We start from the raw sequence: 17,484 nt of genomic DNA, 5'->3' as shown, positions 1-17,484 counted from the left end.
GAACAGCAGCTACGCTAATTATTTCCCATCTGCCTTTTTTGTTGTTATCTCGGGACGCCTGTCCCGAGATAACTCAAATAGAGTTCGTCAGCTCCAGTTATGTATCCAGCCTCTCATGGAGACTTCAGATAACCCAACGCCTGTGATGAGACGACTCGACGCCTGTGAAGAGACGACCCAACGCCGGCGATATGTTATGCCCTAAATTTCATGATTAACTAACTGTATTTTGTGTGTATATTTTTGAAATGCATTTTCTGTAAAGCTGCTTTGAAACAATGTGTATTGTGAAAAGCGCTATACAAATAAACTTGAATTGAATTGAATTGAATAAATGTTTTACTACCTCTGAATGTGGTTTGATTGATCTGTTCAAAAATTTTTTAGAAACAGTTTAGAAAGTTAGAACGATATGTTTAGCATTCATAAATGGTTACTTTATCTCAGAAGATCAAGGAACATTTTTACCATAAGCTGCGGAGAAAGTGCTTTGTAATTCCAGAAATGCAAACCCTCAGTTCATGGATAATTTAAGTCATCATTAACAAGCCATTTTTATACGATATGGATCATCTGCTCTCCGCAGTGCTGCTCGCTATATTAACTCCGACTGCATTCAGAGACCATGCTTTACCTGCTTTAAGGTAAAATGCGTCTACAGTTCACAAAGGTGTAACGAAAATCCACTAAAACCCCCTCAAATGATGTGGAAAAGCCTAACCAAGCATCATTGATGGAGTTTTTAGGGTTTTATGAAGAGAAATGACTTAAACAGTGACTCACAAGCAATGTGAAGACTGGCTTCTCTGCTGAGAATGGTCCCGAAAGAGTTGGAGGCCAGACATTGGTAAATACCAGCATCCTCTTCCTTATTGAGCTGGCTGATTCGAAGGTTTCCCCCTGAGATGCTGTACCGAGAGCCAGGTTGAGGGAAAATGAAGCTGTCGTTCATTTTCCACCTATAAAACACAGGGGGAAGTTAGCAGAGAGTAAATGGAGAGTTTGGAGTAGATACTTGAAAATATTTTCCTCCTTATTCGGAGTACAACAGAGTGAGATTTTTGTTTGATATTCATAATATATATGGTACTTTACAAAAACAGAATACAAAATTGAGCCTGAACCTTTTAAAAATGCTAAGTGAAAGGTGATCTTGACTGTCCAGCTTAAGCAGTATTGTTATTGTTAGCTAAAACTAATACAATTATTGTTAATTGAAATTAAGCTTAAAATAAAATGCTTAACTAAAATTAAATTAAAGATTGAAAATATGAACATAAACGCTAATCCTAAATATTAAAAAATACTATTATAGTATATAAATAATGTGAAAATAACACTGACCTCAAGTCAAACTATGAGCTGTTTTTTTAGTCATGTTATTTTATGTTTATTCAAGATGTTTGCAAGTATTGAAACCCCAATATTAAAACGCATAGTTTGAAATCCTGATTTGTATGATTTTATAATTTTACAGAAAACATAAAATAACTTTAAATAATAGCCCTTTCACTCTTTCATCAACTTGAATCAAACATGAACAAAAAAAAGGGGGGGGGGGGGAATCATTCATTTTGATCTATCTAAGAAAAGAAAAAGAAGTGCTCAGCATTCATGAACACAAAGTGACAGAAACACAAACAACAGCAAAGGCTGTTAAGTAGAAATACATGACTTTTACAACAGATCGATGGCCCAGTCCAGTCACACTTAAGACACCAGAAACCACAAAACCCAAGAGACGCACACGAGTTCAGATCCACTGCAACAAAAGCCTCATCTTTACGTCATCACACAATTAATCAATACAGTTAAGTAACGTAATCACTGCATTTCCTCATTAGTAAATCGTAATCACTGAAAAAAAACCAGACCTCTCTGTCAATGTAACATAGAAATGAAAACAAATGAGTCTGGAGTGTGTATACCACAGCAGATAACAGCCATTTCAATTGACGAGGAGAAAACAGAGAAGGGCACTATAGTGGCCATCTGGATGTAATGCGGACAAAGACATGATCCATGTCAATTACCTGTCTGAGTTTATGTACAAAGGAAATCAATGCAACACACAAAAAACTGAAGAAACCATGAGGTCACGTCCCCCCCCCCCCACACCCCACACACACACACACACTAAAGGCCACGTCTACGACCTTTCCATACTGATGGAAATCTGTACCGTGCTGCACAAGTTAATGCATGGGACTTGGGGAGATATATTTGCATGAACAGCTCACTGTTTGCTCTGCCTGTCACTCAAATTCAATGATGCACTTTAAGAGAAAAAATAAAAAAATATAGCTGCAAGCAGCAATCACCGGGGCCAAGCGCAAGCAAGACGACAAGACATGCCAAAGTGGCTGGGAGTGTGAGACCCACTGCAGCAAGGAGCAATTAAAGACATTTGAAGATGAATTTTGGCAAAATGGTTGAAAAATCACATACAATAACTAAAAATATGATTATCACTTTCGACCAATAGGTGGCGCAGTTACGAAACTGATGTGATGTGGTCAGAGTGAAGTGACAATGACACATACAAAGTTTGGTGTCAATATGTCAAGGCATTGCAGATATAAAGCCTGAATAGTCATTTTGGCATCATGCCTCAACTTTGCCACTGCGGTATACAAAAACGGTTTTGTCTATCGACACGAAATCCATAACTTTTACTCGGCACAGTCTGGAGATGACACGATCCGATTTTGGTGAAAATCGGACGTTCGGTCTAGGAGGAGTTCGAAAAAGTAGGTTTTAAAAGAAAATAAAGATGGCGGACAGGAAGTTTGGCTGACTATGGCAAAATTGGTATCTATGTTTTCAGCATGACCCAAGGAATCTATTGAGATCAGTGTCATTACTATAGGCAAATTTATTCAAAAGTTATTAGCATTTTTGGAAATTTCATTATAACTTTTGACCAAAAGGTGGCGCTGTCTCATAATCTTTTGAGTACCTTTAGGGCTTTGTACTGATGACCCATACTGAGTTTCGTAACGATACGTTCATGCGTTCATAAAATACAGCATTTTAGCACATAATTCAAAATGGCCGACAGCCAAAATGGCCGATATGGAAAAATTGGATATCAGTCAACTCAACATGACGCCCTGAATCTATCGAGACCACTTTTGTGATTTTTGGACAAACCGTTCAGAAGTTATAAGCAAAAATAGCCTTTTTTCATATCTCCAGACCAGTAGGTGGCGCTGCGCCGAAACGCAGCATGTAGCCTCAGGTCATGCTTGTGATGACATGTAGGAAGTTTGGTTTGAATACGATTAAGCGATGCGGAGATACAGCCTTATGTCTGTTTTTGCAAGCGCTACGTAAAATTTGTTTGCGCGTTTATCGAAAACGGTTTGACGAATCAACTTGAATTCCATAACTTTTTGTCCCCACAGCCTGAAGATGATCTGGTGCAATTTTGGTGCAAATCGGACAAACCGTCTAGGACGAGTTCGCAAAAGAAGGTTTTTTGGACAATTCAAAATGGCGGCCATATTTTTATGACGGAAAATGACGTCATAGGGTCCAGTCGAATCGTCGTGAGCTCAGGAATCAGAGGAAAAAAGAATTTTGTTGATAGGCCTTACGGTTTAAAAGTTATTAGCATAATATAAGTGAAACTTTGGACAGGTGGTGGCGCTAGAGGGAATGAGTTAGAGACACCAAAATTGGTGCAATTACTGTTGGGAATGTCCTCTATCAGAATGTCAAACCGGAACAACTTTCCCGCATACGCTTCTATGGGCTGCCATAGACGCCCAGTCGGAAGAAGCAGAATAATAATAATAAATATAGCTGCAAGCAGCAATCACCGGGGCCAAGCGCAAGCAAGACGACAAGACATGCCAAAGTGGCTGGGAGTGTGAGACCCACTGCAGCAAGGAGCAATTAAAGACATTTGAAGATGAATTTGGGCAAAATGGTTGAAAAATCACATACAATAACTAAAAATATGATTATCACTTTCGACCAATAGGTGGCGCAGTTACGAAACTGATGTGATGTGGTCAGAGTGAAGTGACAATGACACATACAAAGTTTGGTGTCAATATGTCAAGGCATTGCAGATATAAAGCCTGAATAGTCATTTTGGCATCATGCCTCAACTTTGCCACTGCGGTATACGAAAACGGTTTCGTCTATCGACACGAAATCCATAACTTTTACTCGGCACGGTCTGGAGATGACACGATCCGATTTTGGTGAAAATCGGACGTTCGGTCTAGGAGGAGTTCGAAAAAGTAGGTTTTAAAAGAAAATAAAGATGGCGGACAGGAAGTTTGGCTGACTATGGCAAAATTGGTATCTATGTTTTCAGCATAACCCAAGGAATCTATTGAGATCAGTGTCATTACTATAGGCAAATTTATTCAAAAGTTATTAGCATTTTTGGAAATTTCATTATAACTTTTGACCAAAAGGTGGCGCTGTCTCATAATCTTTTGAGTACCTTTAGGGCTTTGTACTGATGACCCATACTGAGTTTCGTAACGATACGTTCATGCGTTCATAAAATACAGCATTTTAGCACATAATTCAAAATGGCCGACAGCCAAAATGGCCGATATGGAAAAATTGGATATCAGTCAACTCAACATGACGCCCTGAATCTATCGAGACCACTTTTGTGATTTTTGGACAAACCGTTCAGAAGTTATAAGCAAAAATAGCCTTTTTTCATATCTCCAGACCAGTAGGTGGCGCTGCGCCGAAACGCAGCATGTAGCCTCAGGTCATGCTTGTGATGACATGTAGGAAGTTTGGTTTGAATACGATTAAGCGATGCGGAGATACAGCCTTATGTCTGTTTTCGCAAGCGCTACGTAAAATTTGTTTGCGCGTTTATCGAAAACGGTTTGACGAATCAACTTGAATTCCATAACTTTTTGTCCCCACAGCCTGAAGATGATCTGGTGCAATTTTGGTGCAAATCGGACAAACCGTCTAGGACGAGTTCGCAAAAGAAGGTTTTTTGGACAATTCAAAATGGCGGCCATATTTTTATGACGGAAAATGACGTCATAGGGTCCAGTCGAATCGTCGTGAGCTCAGGAATCAGAGGAAAAAAGAATTTTGTTGATAGGCCTTACGGTTTAAAAGTTATTAGCATAATATAAGTGAAACTTTGGACAGGTGGTGGCGCTAGAGGGAATGAGTTAGAGACACCAAAATTGGTGCAATTACTGTTGGGAATGTCCTCTATCAGAATGTCAAACCGGAACAACTTTCCCGCATACGCTTCTATGGGCTGCCATAGACGCCCAGTCGGAAGAAGCAGAATAATAATAATAAATATAGCTGCAAGCAGCAATCACCGGGGCCAAGCGCAAGCAAGACGACAAGACATGCCAAAGTGGCTGGGAGTGTGAGACCCACTGCAGCAAGGAGCAATTAAAGACATTTGAAGATGAATTTGGGCAAAATGGTTGAAAAATCACATACAATAACTAAAAATATGATTATCACTTTCGACCAATAGGTGGCGCAGTTACGAAACTGATGTGATGTGGTCAGAGTGAAGTGACAATGACACATACAAAGTTTGGTGTCAATATGTCAAGGCATTGCAGATATAAAGCCTGAATAGTCATTTTGGCATCATGCCTCAACTTTGCCACTGCGGTATACGAAAACGGTTTCGTCTATCGACACGAAATCCATAACTTTTACTCGGCACGGTCTGGAGATGACACGATCCGATTTTGGTGAAAATTGGACGTTCGGTCTAGGAGGAGTTCGAAAAAGTAGGTTTTAAAAGAAAATAAAGATGGCGGACAGGAAGTTTGGCTGACTATGGCAAAATTGGTATCTATGTTTTCAGCATAACCCAAGGAATCTATTGAGATCAGTGTCATTACTATAGGCAAATTTATTCAAAAGTTATTAGCATTTTTGGAAATTTCATTATAACTTTTGACCAAAAGGTGGCGCTGTCTCATAATCTTTTGAGTACCTTTAGGGCTTTGTACTGATGACCCATACTGAGTTTCGTAACGATACGTTCATGCGTTCATAAAATACAGCATTTTAGCACATAATTCAAAATGGCCGACAGCCAAAATGGCCGATATGGAAAAATTGGATATCAGTCAACTCAACATGACGCCCTGAATCTATCGAGACCACTTTTGTGATTTTTGGACAAACCGTTCAGAAGTTATAAGCAAAAATAGCCTTTTTTCATATCTCCAGACCAGTAGGTGGCGCTGCGCCGAAACGCAGCATGTAGCCTCAGGTCATGCTTGTGATGACATGTAGGAAGTTTGGTTTGAATACGATTAAGCGATGCGGAGATACAGCCTTATGTCTGTTTTCGCAAGCGCTACGTAAAATTTGTTTGCGCGTTTATCGAAAACGGTTTGACGAATCAACTTGAATTCCATAACTTTTTGTCCCCACAGCCTGAAGATGATCTGGTGCAATTTTGGTGCAAATCGGACAAACCGTCTAGGACGAGTTCGCAAAAGAAGGTTTTTTGGACAATTCAAAATGGCGGCCATATTTTTATGACGGAAAATGACGTCATAGGGTCCAGTCGAATCGTCGTGAGCTCAGGAATCAGAGGAAAAAAGAATTTTGTTGATAGGCCTTACGGTTTAAAAGTTATTAGCATAATATAAGTGAAACTTTGGACAGGTGGTGGCGCTAGAGGGAATGAGTTAGAGACACCAAAATTGGTGCAATTACTGTTGGGAATGTCCTCTATCAGAATGTCAAACCGGAACAACTTTCCCGCATACGCTTCTATGGGCTGCCATAGACGCCCAGTCGGAAGAAGCAGAATAATAATAAATATAGCTGCAAGCAGCAATCACCGGGGCCAAGCGCAAGCAAGACGACAAGACATGCCAAAGTGGCTGGGAGTGTGAGACCCACTGCAGCAAGGAGCAATTAAAGACATTTGAAGATGAACTTTGGCAAAATGGTTGAAAAATCACATACAATAACTAAAAATATGATTATCACTTTCGACCAATAGGTGGCGCAGTTACGAAACTGATGTGATGTGGTCAGAGTGAAGTGACAATGACACATACAAAGTTTGGTGTCAATATGTCAAGGCATTGCAGATATAAAGCCTGAATAGTCATTTTGGCATCATGCCTCAACTTTGCCACTGCGGTATACAAAAACGGTTTTGTCTATCGACACGAAATCCATAACTTTTACTCGGCACGGTCTGGAGATGACACGATCCGATTTTGGTGAAAATCGGACGTTCGGTCTAGGAGGAGTTCGAAAAAAGTAGGTTTTAAAAGAAAATAAGATGGCGGACAGTGAAGTTGGCTGACTATGGCAAAATTGGTATCTATGTTTTCAGCATAACCCAAGGAATCTATTGAGATCAGTGTCATTACTATAGGCAAATTTATTCAAAAGTTTATTAGCATTTTTGGAAATGTCATTATAACTTTTGACCAAAAGGTGGCGCTGTCTCATAAATTTTTGAGTACTTTTAGGGCGTTGTACTGATGACCCATACTGAGTTTCGTAACGATACGTTCATGCGTTCATAAAATACAGCATTTTAGCACATAATTTCAATATGGCCGACAGCCAAAATGGCCGATATGGGAAAATTGGATATCAGTCGACTCAGCACGATGCCCTGAATCTAACGAGACCACTTTTGTGATTTTTGGACAAACCGTTCAGAAGTTATAAGCAAAAATATAAATTCTTCATATCTCCGGACCAGTAGGTGGCGCTGCGCCGAAACGCAGCATGTAGCCTCAGGTCATGCTTGTGATGACATGTACCAAATTTGGTCTGAATCCGATAAAGCGTTGTGGAGATACGGCCTTACGTCTGTTTTCGCAAGCGCTACGTAAAATTTATTTGCGCGGTATTCGAGAACGGTAATTCGAATCAACTTGAATTCCATAACTTTTTGTCGTCATGGTCTGGAGTTGATCTGGTTCAATTTTCGTGAAATTCGGAGCAACGGCCTAGGAGGAGTTCGAAAAAGTAGGTTTTTTGGAAAATTCAAAATGGCGGGAAAACTATTATGACGGAAAATGACGTCATAGGGTGCAATCGAATCGTCGTGAGCTCAGGAATCAGAGGAAAAAAGAATTTTGATTCTAGCCCTTACAGTTCAAAAGTTATCAGCAAAGACATGAGTGAAACTTTGGACTGTTGGTGGCGCTAGAGGGAATGAGTTGGAGACACCAAAATTGGTGTATTTAATGTTGGGACTGTCCTCTATCAGAATGTCAAATAAAATCAACTTTCCCGCAAGCGGTTCATAGGGCTGCCATAGACTTCAATGGCGGAAGAAGAAGGAAGAATAAATATAGCTGCAAGCAGCCATTACGGGGCCAAGCGCAAGCAAGACGACAAGACATGCCAAAGTGGCTGGGAGTGTGTGACCAACTGCAGCAAGGAGCAATTGAAGACATTTAAAGATGAATTTTGGCAAAATGGTTGAAAAATCACATACAATAACTAAAAATATGATTATCACTTTCGACCAATAGGTGGCGCAATTACGAAACTGATGTGATGTGGTCAGAGTGAAGTGACAATGACACATACAAAGTTTGGTGTCAATATGTCAAGGCATTGCAGATATAAAGCCTGAATAGTCATTTTGGCATCATGCCTCAACTTTGCATCTTCGGTATACAAAAACGGTTTTGTCTATCGACACGAAATCCATAACTTTTACTCGGCACGGTCTGGAGATGACACGAACCGATTTTGGTGAAAATCGGACCTTCGGTCTAGGAGGAGTTCGAAAAAGTAGGTTTTAAAAGAAAATAAAGATGGCGGACAGGAAGTTTGACTGACTATGGCAAAATTGGTATCTATGTTTTCAGCATAACCCAAGGAATCTATTGAGATCAGTGTCATTACTATAGGCAAATTTATTCAAAAGTTATTAGCATTTTTGGAAATTTCATTATAACTTTTGACCAAAAGGTGGCGCTGTCTCATAAATTTTTGAGTACCTTTAGGGCGTTGTACTGATGACCCATACTGAGTTTCGTAACGATACGTTCATGCGTTCATAAAATACAGCATTTTAGCACATAATTCAAAATGGCCGACAGCCAAAATGGCCGATATGGGAAAATTGGATATCAGTCAACTCAGCACGACGCCCTGAATCTAACGAGACCACTTTTGTGATTTTTGGACAAACCGTTCAGAAGTTATAAGCAAAAACATAAATTCTTCATATCTCCGGACCAGTAGGTGGCGCTGCGCCGAAACGCAGCATGTAGCCTCAGGTCATGCTTGTGATGACATGTACCAAATTTGGCCTGAATCCAATAAAGCGTTGTGGAGATACGGCCTTACGTCTGTTTTCGCAAGCGCTACGTAAAATTTATTTGCGCGGTATTCGAGAACGGTAATTCGAATCAACTTGAATTCCATAACTTTTGGTCGTCAAGGTCTGGAGATGATCTGGTTCAATTTTCGTGAAATTCGGAGCAACGGCCTAGGAGGAGTTCGAAAAAGTAGGTTTTTCGGAAAATTCAAAATGGCGGAAAAACTATTATGACGGAAAATGACGTCATAGGGTGCAGTCGAATCGTCATGAGCTCAGGAATCAGAGGAAAAAAGAATTTTGTTTCTAGCCCTTGTGGTTCAAAAGTTATTAGCATAAACATGAGTGAAACTTTGGACAGCTGGTGGCGCTAGAGGGAATAAGTTGGAGACTCCAAATTTGCTATGGTGATAGTTCAGGCTGTCCTCTATCACTCTGCCAATTTTCATAAGTTTCCCGCAAACGGTTCTATAGGCTGCCATAGACGCCCAGTCGGAAGAAAAAAAAGAAAAAGAAAAAGAAAAAGAAATATAGCTGCAAGCAGCAATCACCGGGGCCAAGCGCAAGCAAGACGACAAGACATGCCAAAGTGGCTGGGAGTGTGAGACCCACTGCAGCAAGGAGCAATTAAAGACATTTGAAGATGAATTTTGGCAAAATGGTTGAAAAATCACATACAATAACTAAAAATATGATTATCACTTTCGACCAATAGGTGGCGCAGTTACGAAACTGATGTGATGTGGTCAGAGTGAAGTGACAATGACACATACAAAGTTTGGTGTCAATATGTCAAGGCATTGCAGATATAAAGCCTGAATAGTCATTTTGGCATCATGCCTCAACTTTGCCACTGCGGTATACGAAAACGGTTTTGTCTATCGACACGAAATCCATAACTTTTACTCGGCACAGTCTGGAGATGACACGATCCGATTTTGGTGAAAATCGGACGTTCGGTCTAGGAGGAGTTCGAAAAAGTAGGTTTTAAAAGAAAATAAAGATGGCGGACAGGAAGTTTGGCTGACTATGGCAAAATTGGTATCTATGTTTTCAGCATGACCCAAGGAATCTATTGAGATCAGTGTCATTACTATAGGCAAATTTATTCAAAAGTTATTAGCATTTTTGGAAATTTCATTATAACTTTTGACCAAAAGGTGGCGCTGTCTCATAATCTTTTGAGTACCTTTAGGGCTTTGTACTGATGACCCATACTGAGTTTCGTAACGATACGTTCATGCGTTCATAAAATACAGCATTTTAGCACATAATTCAAAATGGCCGACAGCCAAAATGGCCGATATGGAAAAATTGGATATCAGTCAACTCAACATGACGCCCTGAATCTATCGAGACCACTTTTGTGATTTTTGGACAAACCGTTCAGAAGTTATAAGCAAAAATAGCCTTTTTTCATATCTCCAGACCAGTAGGTGGCGCTGCGCCGAAACGCAGCATGTAGCCTCAAGTCATGCTTGTGATGACATGTAGGAAGTTTGGTTTGAATACGATTAAGCGATGCGGAGATACAGCCTTATGTCTGTTTTCGCAAGCGCTACGTAAAATTTGTTTGCGCGTTTATCGAAAACGGTTTGACGAATCAACTTGAATTCCATAACTTTTTGTCCCCACAGCCTGAAGATGATCTGGTGCAATTTTGGTGCAAATCGGACAAACCGTCCAGGACGAGTTCGCAAAAGAAGGTTTTTTGGACAATTCAAAATGGCGGCCATATTTTTATGACGGAAAATGACGTCATAGGGTCCAGTCGAATCGTCGTGAGCTCAGGAATCAGAGGAAAAAAGAATTTTGTTGATAGGCCTTACGGTTTAAAAGTTATTAGCATAATATAAGTGAAACTTTGGACAGGTGGTGGCGCTAGAGGGAATGAGTTAGAGACACCAAAATTGGTGCAATTACTGTTGGGAATGTCCTCTATCAGAATGTCAAACCGGAACAACTTTCCCGCATACGCTTCTATGGGCTGCCATAGACGCCCAGTCGGAAGAAGCAGAATAATAATAATAATAATAATAATAATAAGAACCGGAACGAAAACAATAGGTGCCTCCGCACTTTCAGTGCTTGGCCCCTAATAATAAATATAGCTGCAAGCAGCAATCACCGGGGCCAAGCGCAAGCAAGACGACAAGACATGCCAAAGTGGCTGGAAGTGAGAGACCAACTGCAGCAAGGAGCAATTGAAGACATTTAAAGATGAATTTTGGCAAAATGGTTGAAAAATCACATACATTAACTAAAAATATGATTATCACTTTCGACCAATAGGTGGCGCAGTTACGAAACTGATGTGATGTGGTCAGAGTGAAGTGACAATGACACTTACAAAGTTTGGTGTCAATATGTCAAGGCATTGCAGATATAAAGCCTGAATAGTCATTTTGGCATCATGCCTCAACTTTGCCACTGCGGTATACGAAAACGGTTTCGTCTATCGACACGAAATCCATAACTTTTACTCGGCACGGTCTGGAGATGACACGATCCGATTTTGGTGAAAATCGGACCTTCGGTCTAGGAGGAGTTCGAAAAAGTAGGTTTTAAAAGAAAATAAAGATGGCGGACAGGAAGTTTGGCTGACTATGGCAAAATTGGTATCTATGTTTTCAGCATGACCCAAGGAATCTATTGAGATCAGTGTCATTACTATAGGCAAATTTATTCAAAAGTTATTAGCATTTTTGGAAATTTCATTATAACTTTTGACCAAAAGGTGGCGCTGTCTCATAATCTTTTGAGTACCTTTAGGGCTTTGTACTGATGACCCATACTGAGTTTCGTAACGATACGTTCATGCGTTCATAAAATACAGCATTTTAGCACATAATTCAAAATGGCCGACAGCCAAAATGACCGATATGGAAAAATTGGATATCAGTCAACTCAACATGACGCCTTGAATCTATCGAGACCACTTTTGTGATTTTTGGACAAACCGTTCAGAAGTTATAAGCAAAAATAGCCTTTTTTCATATCTCCAGACCAGTAGGTGGCGCTGCGCCGAAACGCAGCATGTAGCCTCAGGTCATGCTTGTGATGACATGTAGGAAGTTTGGTTTGAATACGATTAAGCGATGCGGAGATACAGCCTTATGTCTGTTTTTGCAAGCGCTACGTAAAATTTGTTTGCGCGTTTATCGAAAACGGTTTGACGAATCAACTTGAATTCCATAACTTTTTGTTCCCACAGCCTGAAGATGATCTGGTGCAATTTTGGTGCAAATCGGACAAACCGTCTAGGACGAGTTCGCAAAAGAAGGTTTTTTGGACAATTCAAAATGGCGGCCATATTTTTATGACGGAAAATGACGTCATAGGGTCCAGTCGAATCGTCGTGAGCTCAGGAATCAGAGGAAAAAAGAATTTTGTTGATAGGCCTTACGGTTTAAAAGTTATTAGCATAATATAAGTGAAACTTTGGACAGGTGGTGGCGCTAGAGGGAATGAGTTAGAGACACCAAAATTGGTGCAATTACTGTTGGGAATGTCCTCTATCAGAATGTCAAACCGGAACAACTTTCCCGCATACGCTTCTATGGGCTGCCATAGACGCCCAGTCGGAAGAAGCAGAATAATAATAATAATAATAATAATAAGAACCGGAACGAAAACAATAGGTGCCTCCGCACTTTCAGTGCTTGGCCCCTAAATATAGCTGCAAGCAGCAATCACCGGGGCCAAGCGCAAGCAAGACGACAAGACATGCCAAAGTGGCTGGAAGTGAGAGACCAACTGCAGCAAGGAGCAATTGAAGACATTTAAAGATGAATTTTGGCAAAATGGTTGAAAAATCACATACATTAACTAAAAATATGATTATCACTTTCGACCAATAGGTGGCGCAGTTACGAAACTGATGTGATGTGGTCAGAGTGAAGTGACAATGACACTTACAAAGTTTGGTGTCAATATGTCAAGGCATTGCAGATATAAAGCCTGAATAGTCATTTTGGCATCATGCCTCAACTTTGCCACTGCGGTATACGAAAACGGTTTCGTCTATCGACACGAAATCCATAACTTTTACTCGGCACGGTCTGGAGATGACACGATCCGATTTTGGTGAAAATCGGACCTTCGGTCTAGGAGGAGTTCGAAAAAGTAGGTTTTAAAAGAAAATAAAGATGGCGGACAGGAAGTTTGGCTGACTATGGCAAAATTGGTATCTATGTTTTCAGCATGACCCAAGGAATCTATTGAGATCAGTGTCATTACTATAGGCAAATTTATTCAAAAGTTATTAGCATTTTTGGAAATTTCATTATAACTTTTGACCAAAAGGTGGCGCTGTCTCATAATCTTTTGAGTACCTTTAGGGCTTTGTACTGATGACCCATACTGAGTTTCGTAACGATACGTTCATGCGTTCATAAAATACAGCATTTTAGCACATAATTCAAAATGGCCGACAGCCAAAATGACCGATATGGAAAAATTGGATATCAGTCAACTCAACATGACGCCTTGAATCTATCGAGACCACTTTTGTGATTTTTGGACAAACCGTTCAGAAGTTATAAGCAAAAATAGCCTTTTTTCATATCTCCAGACCAGTAGGTGGCGCTGCGCCGAAACGCAGCATGTAGCCTCAGGTCATGCTTGTGATGACATGTAGGAAGTTTGGTTTGAATACGATTAAGCGATGCGGAGATACAGCCTTATGTCTGTTTTTGCAAGCGCTACGTAAAATTTGTTTGCGCGTTTATCGAAAACGGTTTGACGAATCAACTTGAATTCCATAACTTTTTGTTCCCACAGCCTGAAGATGATCTGGTGCAATTTTGGTGCAAATCGGACAAACCGTCTAGGACGAGTTCGCAAAAGAAGGTTTTTTGGACAATTCAAAATGGCGGCCATATTTTTATGACGGAAAATGACGTCATAGGGTCCAGTCGAATCGTCGTGAGCTCAGGAATCAGAGGAAAAAAGAATTTTGTTGATAGGCCTTACGGTTTAAAAGTTATTAGCATAATATAAGTGAAACTTTGGACAGGTGGTGGCGCTAGAGGGAATGAGTTAGAGACACCAAAATTGGTGCAATTACTGTTGGGAATGTCCTCTATCAGAATGTCAAACCGGAACAACTTTCCCGCATACGCTTCTATGGGCTGCCATAGACGCCCAGTCGGAAGAAGCAGAATAATAATAATAATAAATATAGCTGCAAGCAGCAATCACCGGGGCCAAGCGCAAGCAAGACGACAAGACATGCCAAAGTGGCTGGGAGTGTGAGACCCACTGCAGCAAGGAGCAATTAAAGACATTTGAAGATGAATTTGGGCAAAATGGTTGAAAAATCACATACAATAACTAAAAATATGATTATCACTTTCGACCAATAGGTGGCGCAGTTACGAAACTGATGTGATGTGGTCAGAGTGAAGTGACAATGACACATACAAAGTTTGGTGTCAATATGTCAAGGCATTGCAGATATAAAGCCTGAATAGTCATTTTGGCATCATGCCTCAATTTTGCCACTGCGGTATACGAAAACGGTTTCGTCTATCGACACGAAATCCATAACTTTTACTCGGCACGGTCTGGAGATGACACGATCCGATTTTGGTGAAAATCGGACGTTCGGTCTAGGAGGAGTTCGAAAAAGTAGGTTTTAAAAGAAAATAAAGATGGCGGACAGGAAGTTTGGCTGACTATGGCAAAATTGGTATCTATGTTTTCAGCATAACCCAAGGAATCTATTGAGATCAGTGTCATTACTATAGGCAAATTTATTCAAAAGTTATTAGCATTTTTGGAAATTTCATTATAACTTTTGACCAAAAGGTGGCGCTGTCTCATAATCTTTTGAGTACCTTTAGGGCTTTGTACTGATGACCCATACTGAGTTTCGTAACGATACGTTCATGCGTTCATAAAATACAGCATTTTAGCACATAATTCAAAATGGCCGACAGCCAAAATGGCCGATATGGAAAAATTGGATATCAGTCAACTCAACATGACGCCCTGAATCTATCGAGACCACTTTTGTGATTTTTGGACAAACCGTTCAGAAGTTATAAGCAAAAATAGCCTTTTTTCATATCTCCAGACCAGTAGGTGGCGCTGCGCCGAAACGCAGCATGTAGCCTCAGGTCATGCTTGTGATGACATGTAGGAAGTTTGGTTTGAATACGATTAAGCGATGCGGAGATACAGCCTTATGTCTGTTTTCGCAAGCGCTACGTAAAATTTGTTTGCGCGTTTATCGAAAACGGTTTGACGAATCAACTTGAATTCCATAACTTTTTGTCCCCACAGCCTGAAGATGATCTGGTGCAATTTTGGTGCAAATCGGACAAACCGTCTAGGACGAGTTCGCAAAAGAAGGTTTTTTGGACAATTCAAAATGGCGGCCATATTTTTATGACGGAAAATGACGTCATAGGGTCCAGTCGAATCGTCGTGAGCTCAGGAATCAGAGGAAAAAAGAATTTTGTTGATAGGCCTTACGGTTTAAAAGTTATTAGCATAATATAAGTGAAACTTTGGACAGGTGGTGGCGCTAGAGGGAATGAGTTAGAGACACCAAAATTGGTGCAATTACTGTTGGGAATGTCCTCTATCAGAATGTCAAACCGGAACAACTTTCCCGCATACGCTTCTATGGGCTGCCATAGACGCCCAGTCGGAAGAAGCAGAATAATAATAATAATAATAAATATAGCTGCAAGCAGCAATCACCGGGGCCAAGCGCAAGCAAGACGACAAGACATGCCAAAGTGGCTGGGAGTGTGAGACCCACTGCAGCAAGGAGCAATTAAAGACATTTGAAGATGAATTTGGGCAAAATGGTTGAAAAATCACATACAATAACTAAAAATATGATTATCACTTTCGACCAATAGGTGGCGCAGTTACGAAACTGATGTGATGTGGTCAGAGTGAAGTGACAATGACACATACAAAGTTTGGTGTCAATATGTCAAGGCATTGCAGATATAAAGCCTGAATAGTCATTTTGGCATCATGCCTCAACTTTGCCACTGCGGTATACGAAAACGGTTTCGTCTATCGACACGAAATCCATAACTTTTACTCGGCACGGTCTGGAGATGACACGATCCGATTTTGGTGAAAATCGGACGTTCGGTCTAGGAGGAGTTCGAAAAAGTAGGTTTTAAAAGAAAATAAAGATGGCGGACAGGAAGTTTGGCTGACTATGGCAAAATTGGTATCTATGTTTTCAGCATAACCCAAGGAATCTATTGAGATCAGTGTCATTACTATAGGCAAATTTATTCAAAAGTTATTAGCATTTTTGGAAATTTCATTATAACTTTTGACCAAAAGGTGGCGCTGTCTCATAATCTTTTGAGTACCTTTAGGGCTTTGTACTGATGACCCATACTGAGTTTCGTAACGATACGTTCATGCGTTCATAAAATACAGCATTTTAGCACATAATTTAAAATGGCCGACAGCCAAAATGGCCGATATGGAAAAATTGGATATCAGTCAACTCAACATGACGCCCTGAATCTATCGAGACCACTTTTGTGATTTTTGGACAAACCGTTCAGAAGTTATAAGCAAAAATAGCCTTTTTTCATATCTCCAGACCAGTAGGTGGCGCTGCGCCGAAACGCAGCATGTAGCCTCAGGTCATGCTTGTGATGACATGTAGGAAGTTTGGTTTGAATACGATTAAGCGATGCGGAGATACAGCCTTATGTCTGTTTTCGCAAGCGCTACGTAAAATTTGTTTGCGCGTTTATCGAAAACGGTTTGACGAATCAACTTGAATTCCATAACTTTTTGTCCCCAGAGCCTGAAGATGATCTGGTGCAATTTTGGTGCAAATCGGACAAACCGTCTAGGACGAGTTCGCAAAAGAAGGTTTTAAGGACAATTCAAAATGGCGGCCATATTTTTATGACGGAAAATGACGTCATAGGGTCCAGTCGAATCGTCGTGAGCTCAGGAATCAGAGGAAAAAAGAATTTTGTTGATAGGCCTTACGGTTTAAAAGTTATTAGCATAATATAAGTGAAACTTTGGACAGGTGGTGGCGCTAGAGGGAATGAGTTAGAGACACCAAAATTGGTGCAATTACTGTTGGGAATGTCCTCTATCAGAATGTCAAACCGGAACAACTTTCCCGCATACGCTTCTATGGGCTGCCATAGACGCCCAGTCGGAAGAAGCAGAATAATAATAATAAATAT

The 17,484-nt window shown here is 40.4% G+C and overlaps 1 protein-coding gene across 5 annotated transcripts in view; it reads right to left on the bottom strand.

Annotated features, from left to right (window-relative positions):
* cntn3a.1 (contactin 3a, tandem duplicate 1) overlaps nucleotides 1-17,484 on the bottom strand; it is a 93,789-nt gene that overhangs the window by 47,968 nt on the left and 28,337 nt on the right. For all 5 annotated transcript variants that reach the window (XM_079588429.1, XM_079588427.1, XM_079588431.1 and 2 more), the window contains exon 4: nucleotides 784-959. In XM_079588429.1, coding sequence (XP_079444555.1) covers nucleotides 784-959 — 176 coding nt within the window. The remainder of the gene's footprint in view (nucleotides 1-783; nucleotides 960-17,484) is intronic.

Source organism: Phoxinus phoxinus (assembly GCF_949152265.1).
Source record: "Phoxinus phoxinus genome assembly, chromosome: 18".
NCBI classification, from domain to species: Eukaryota; Metazoa; Chordata; class Actinopteri; order Cypriniformes; family Leuciscidae; genus Phoxinus; species Phoxinus phoxinus.
Note: the sequence above shows the minus strand (reverse complement) of the source record. Positions and strands in the feature narration are given on the sequence as shown.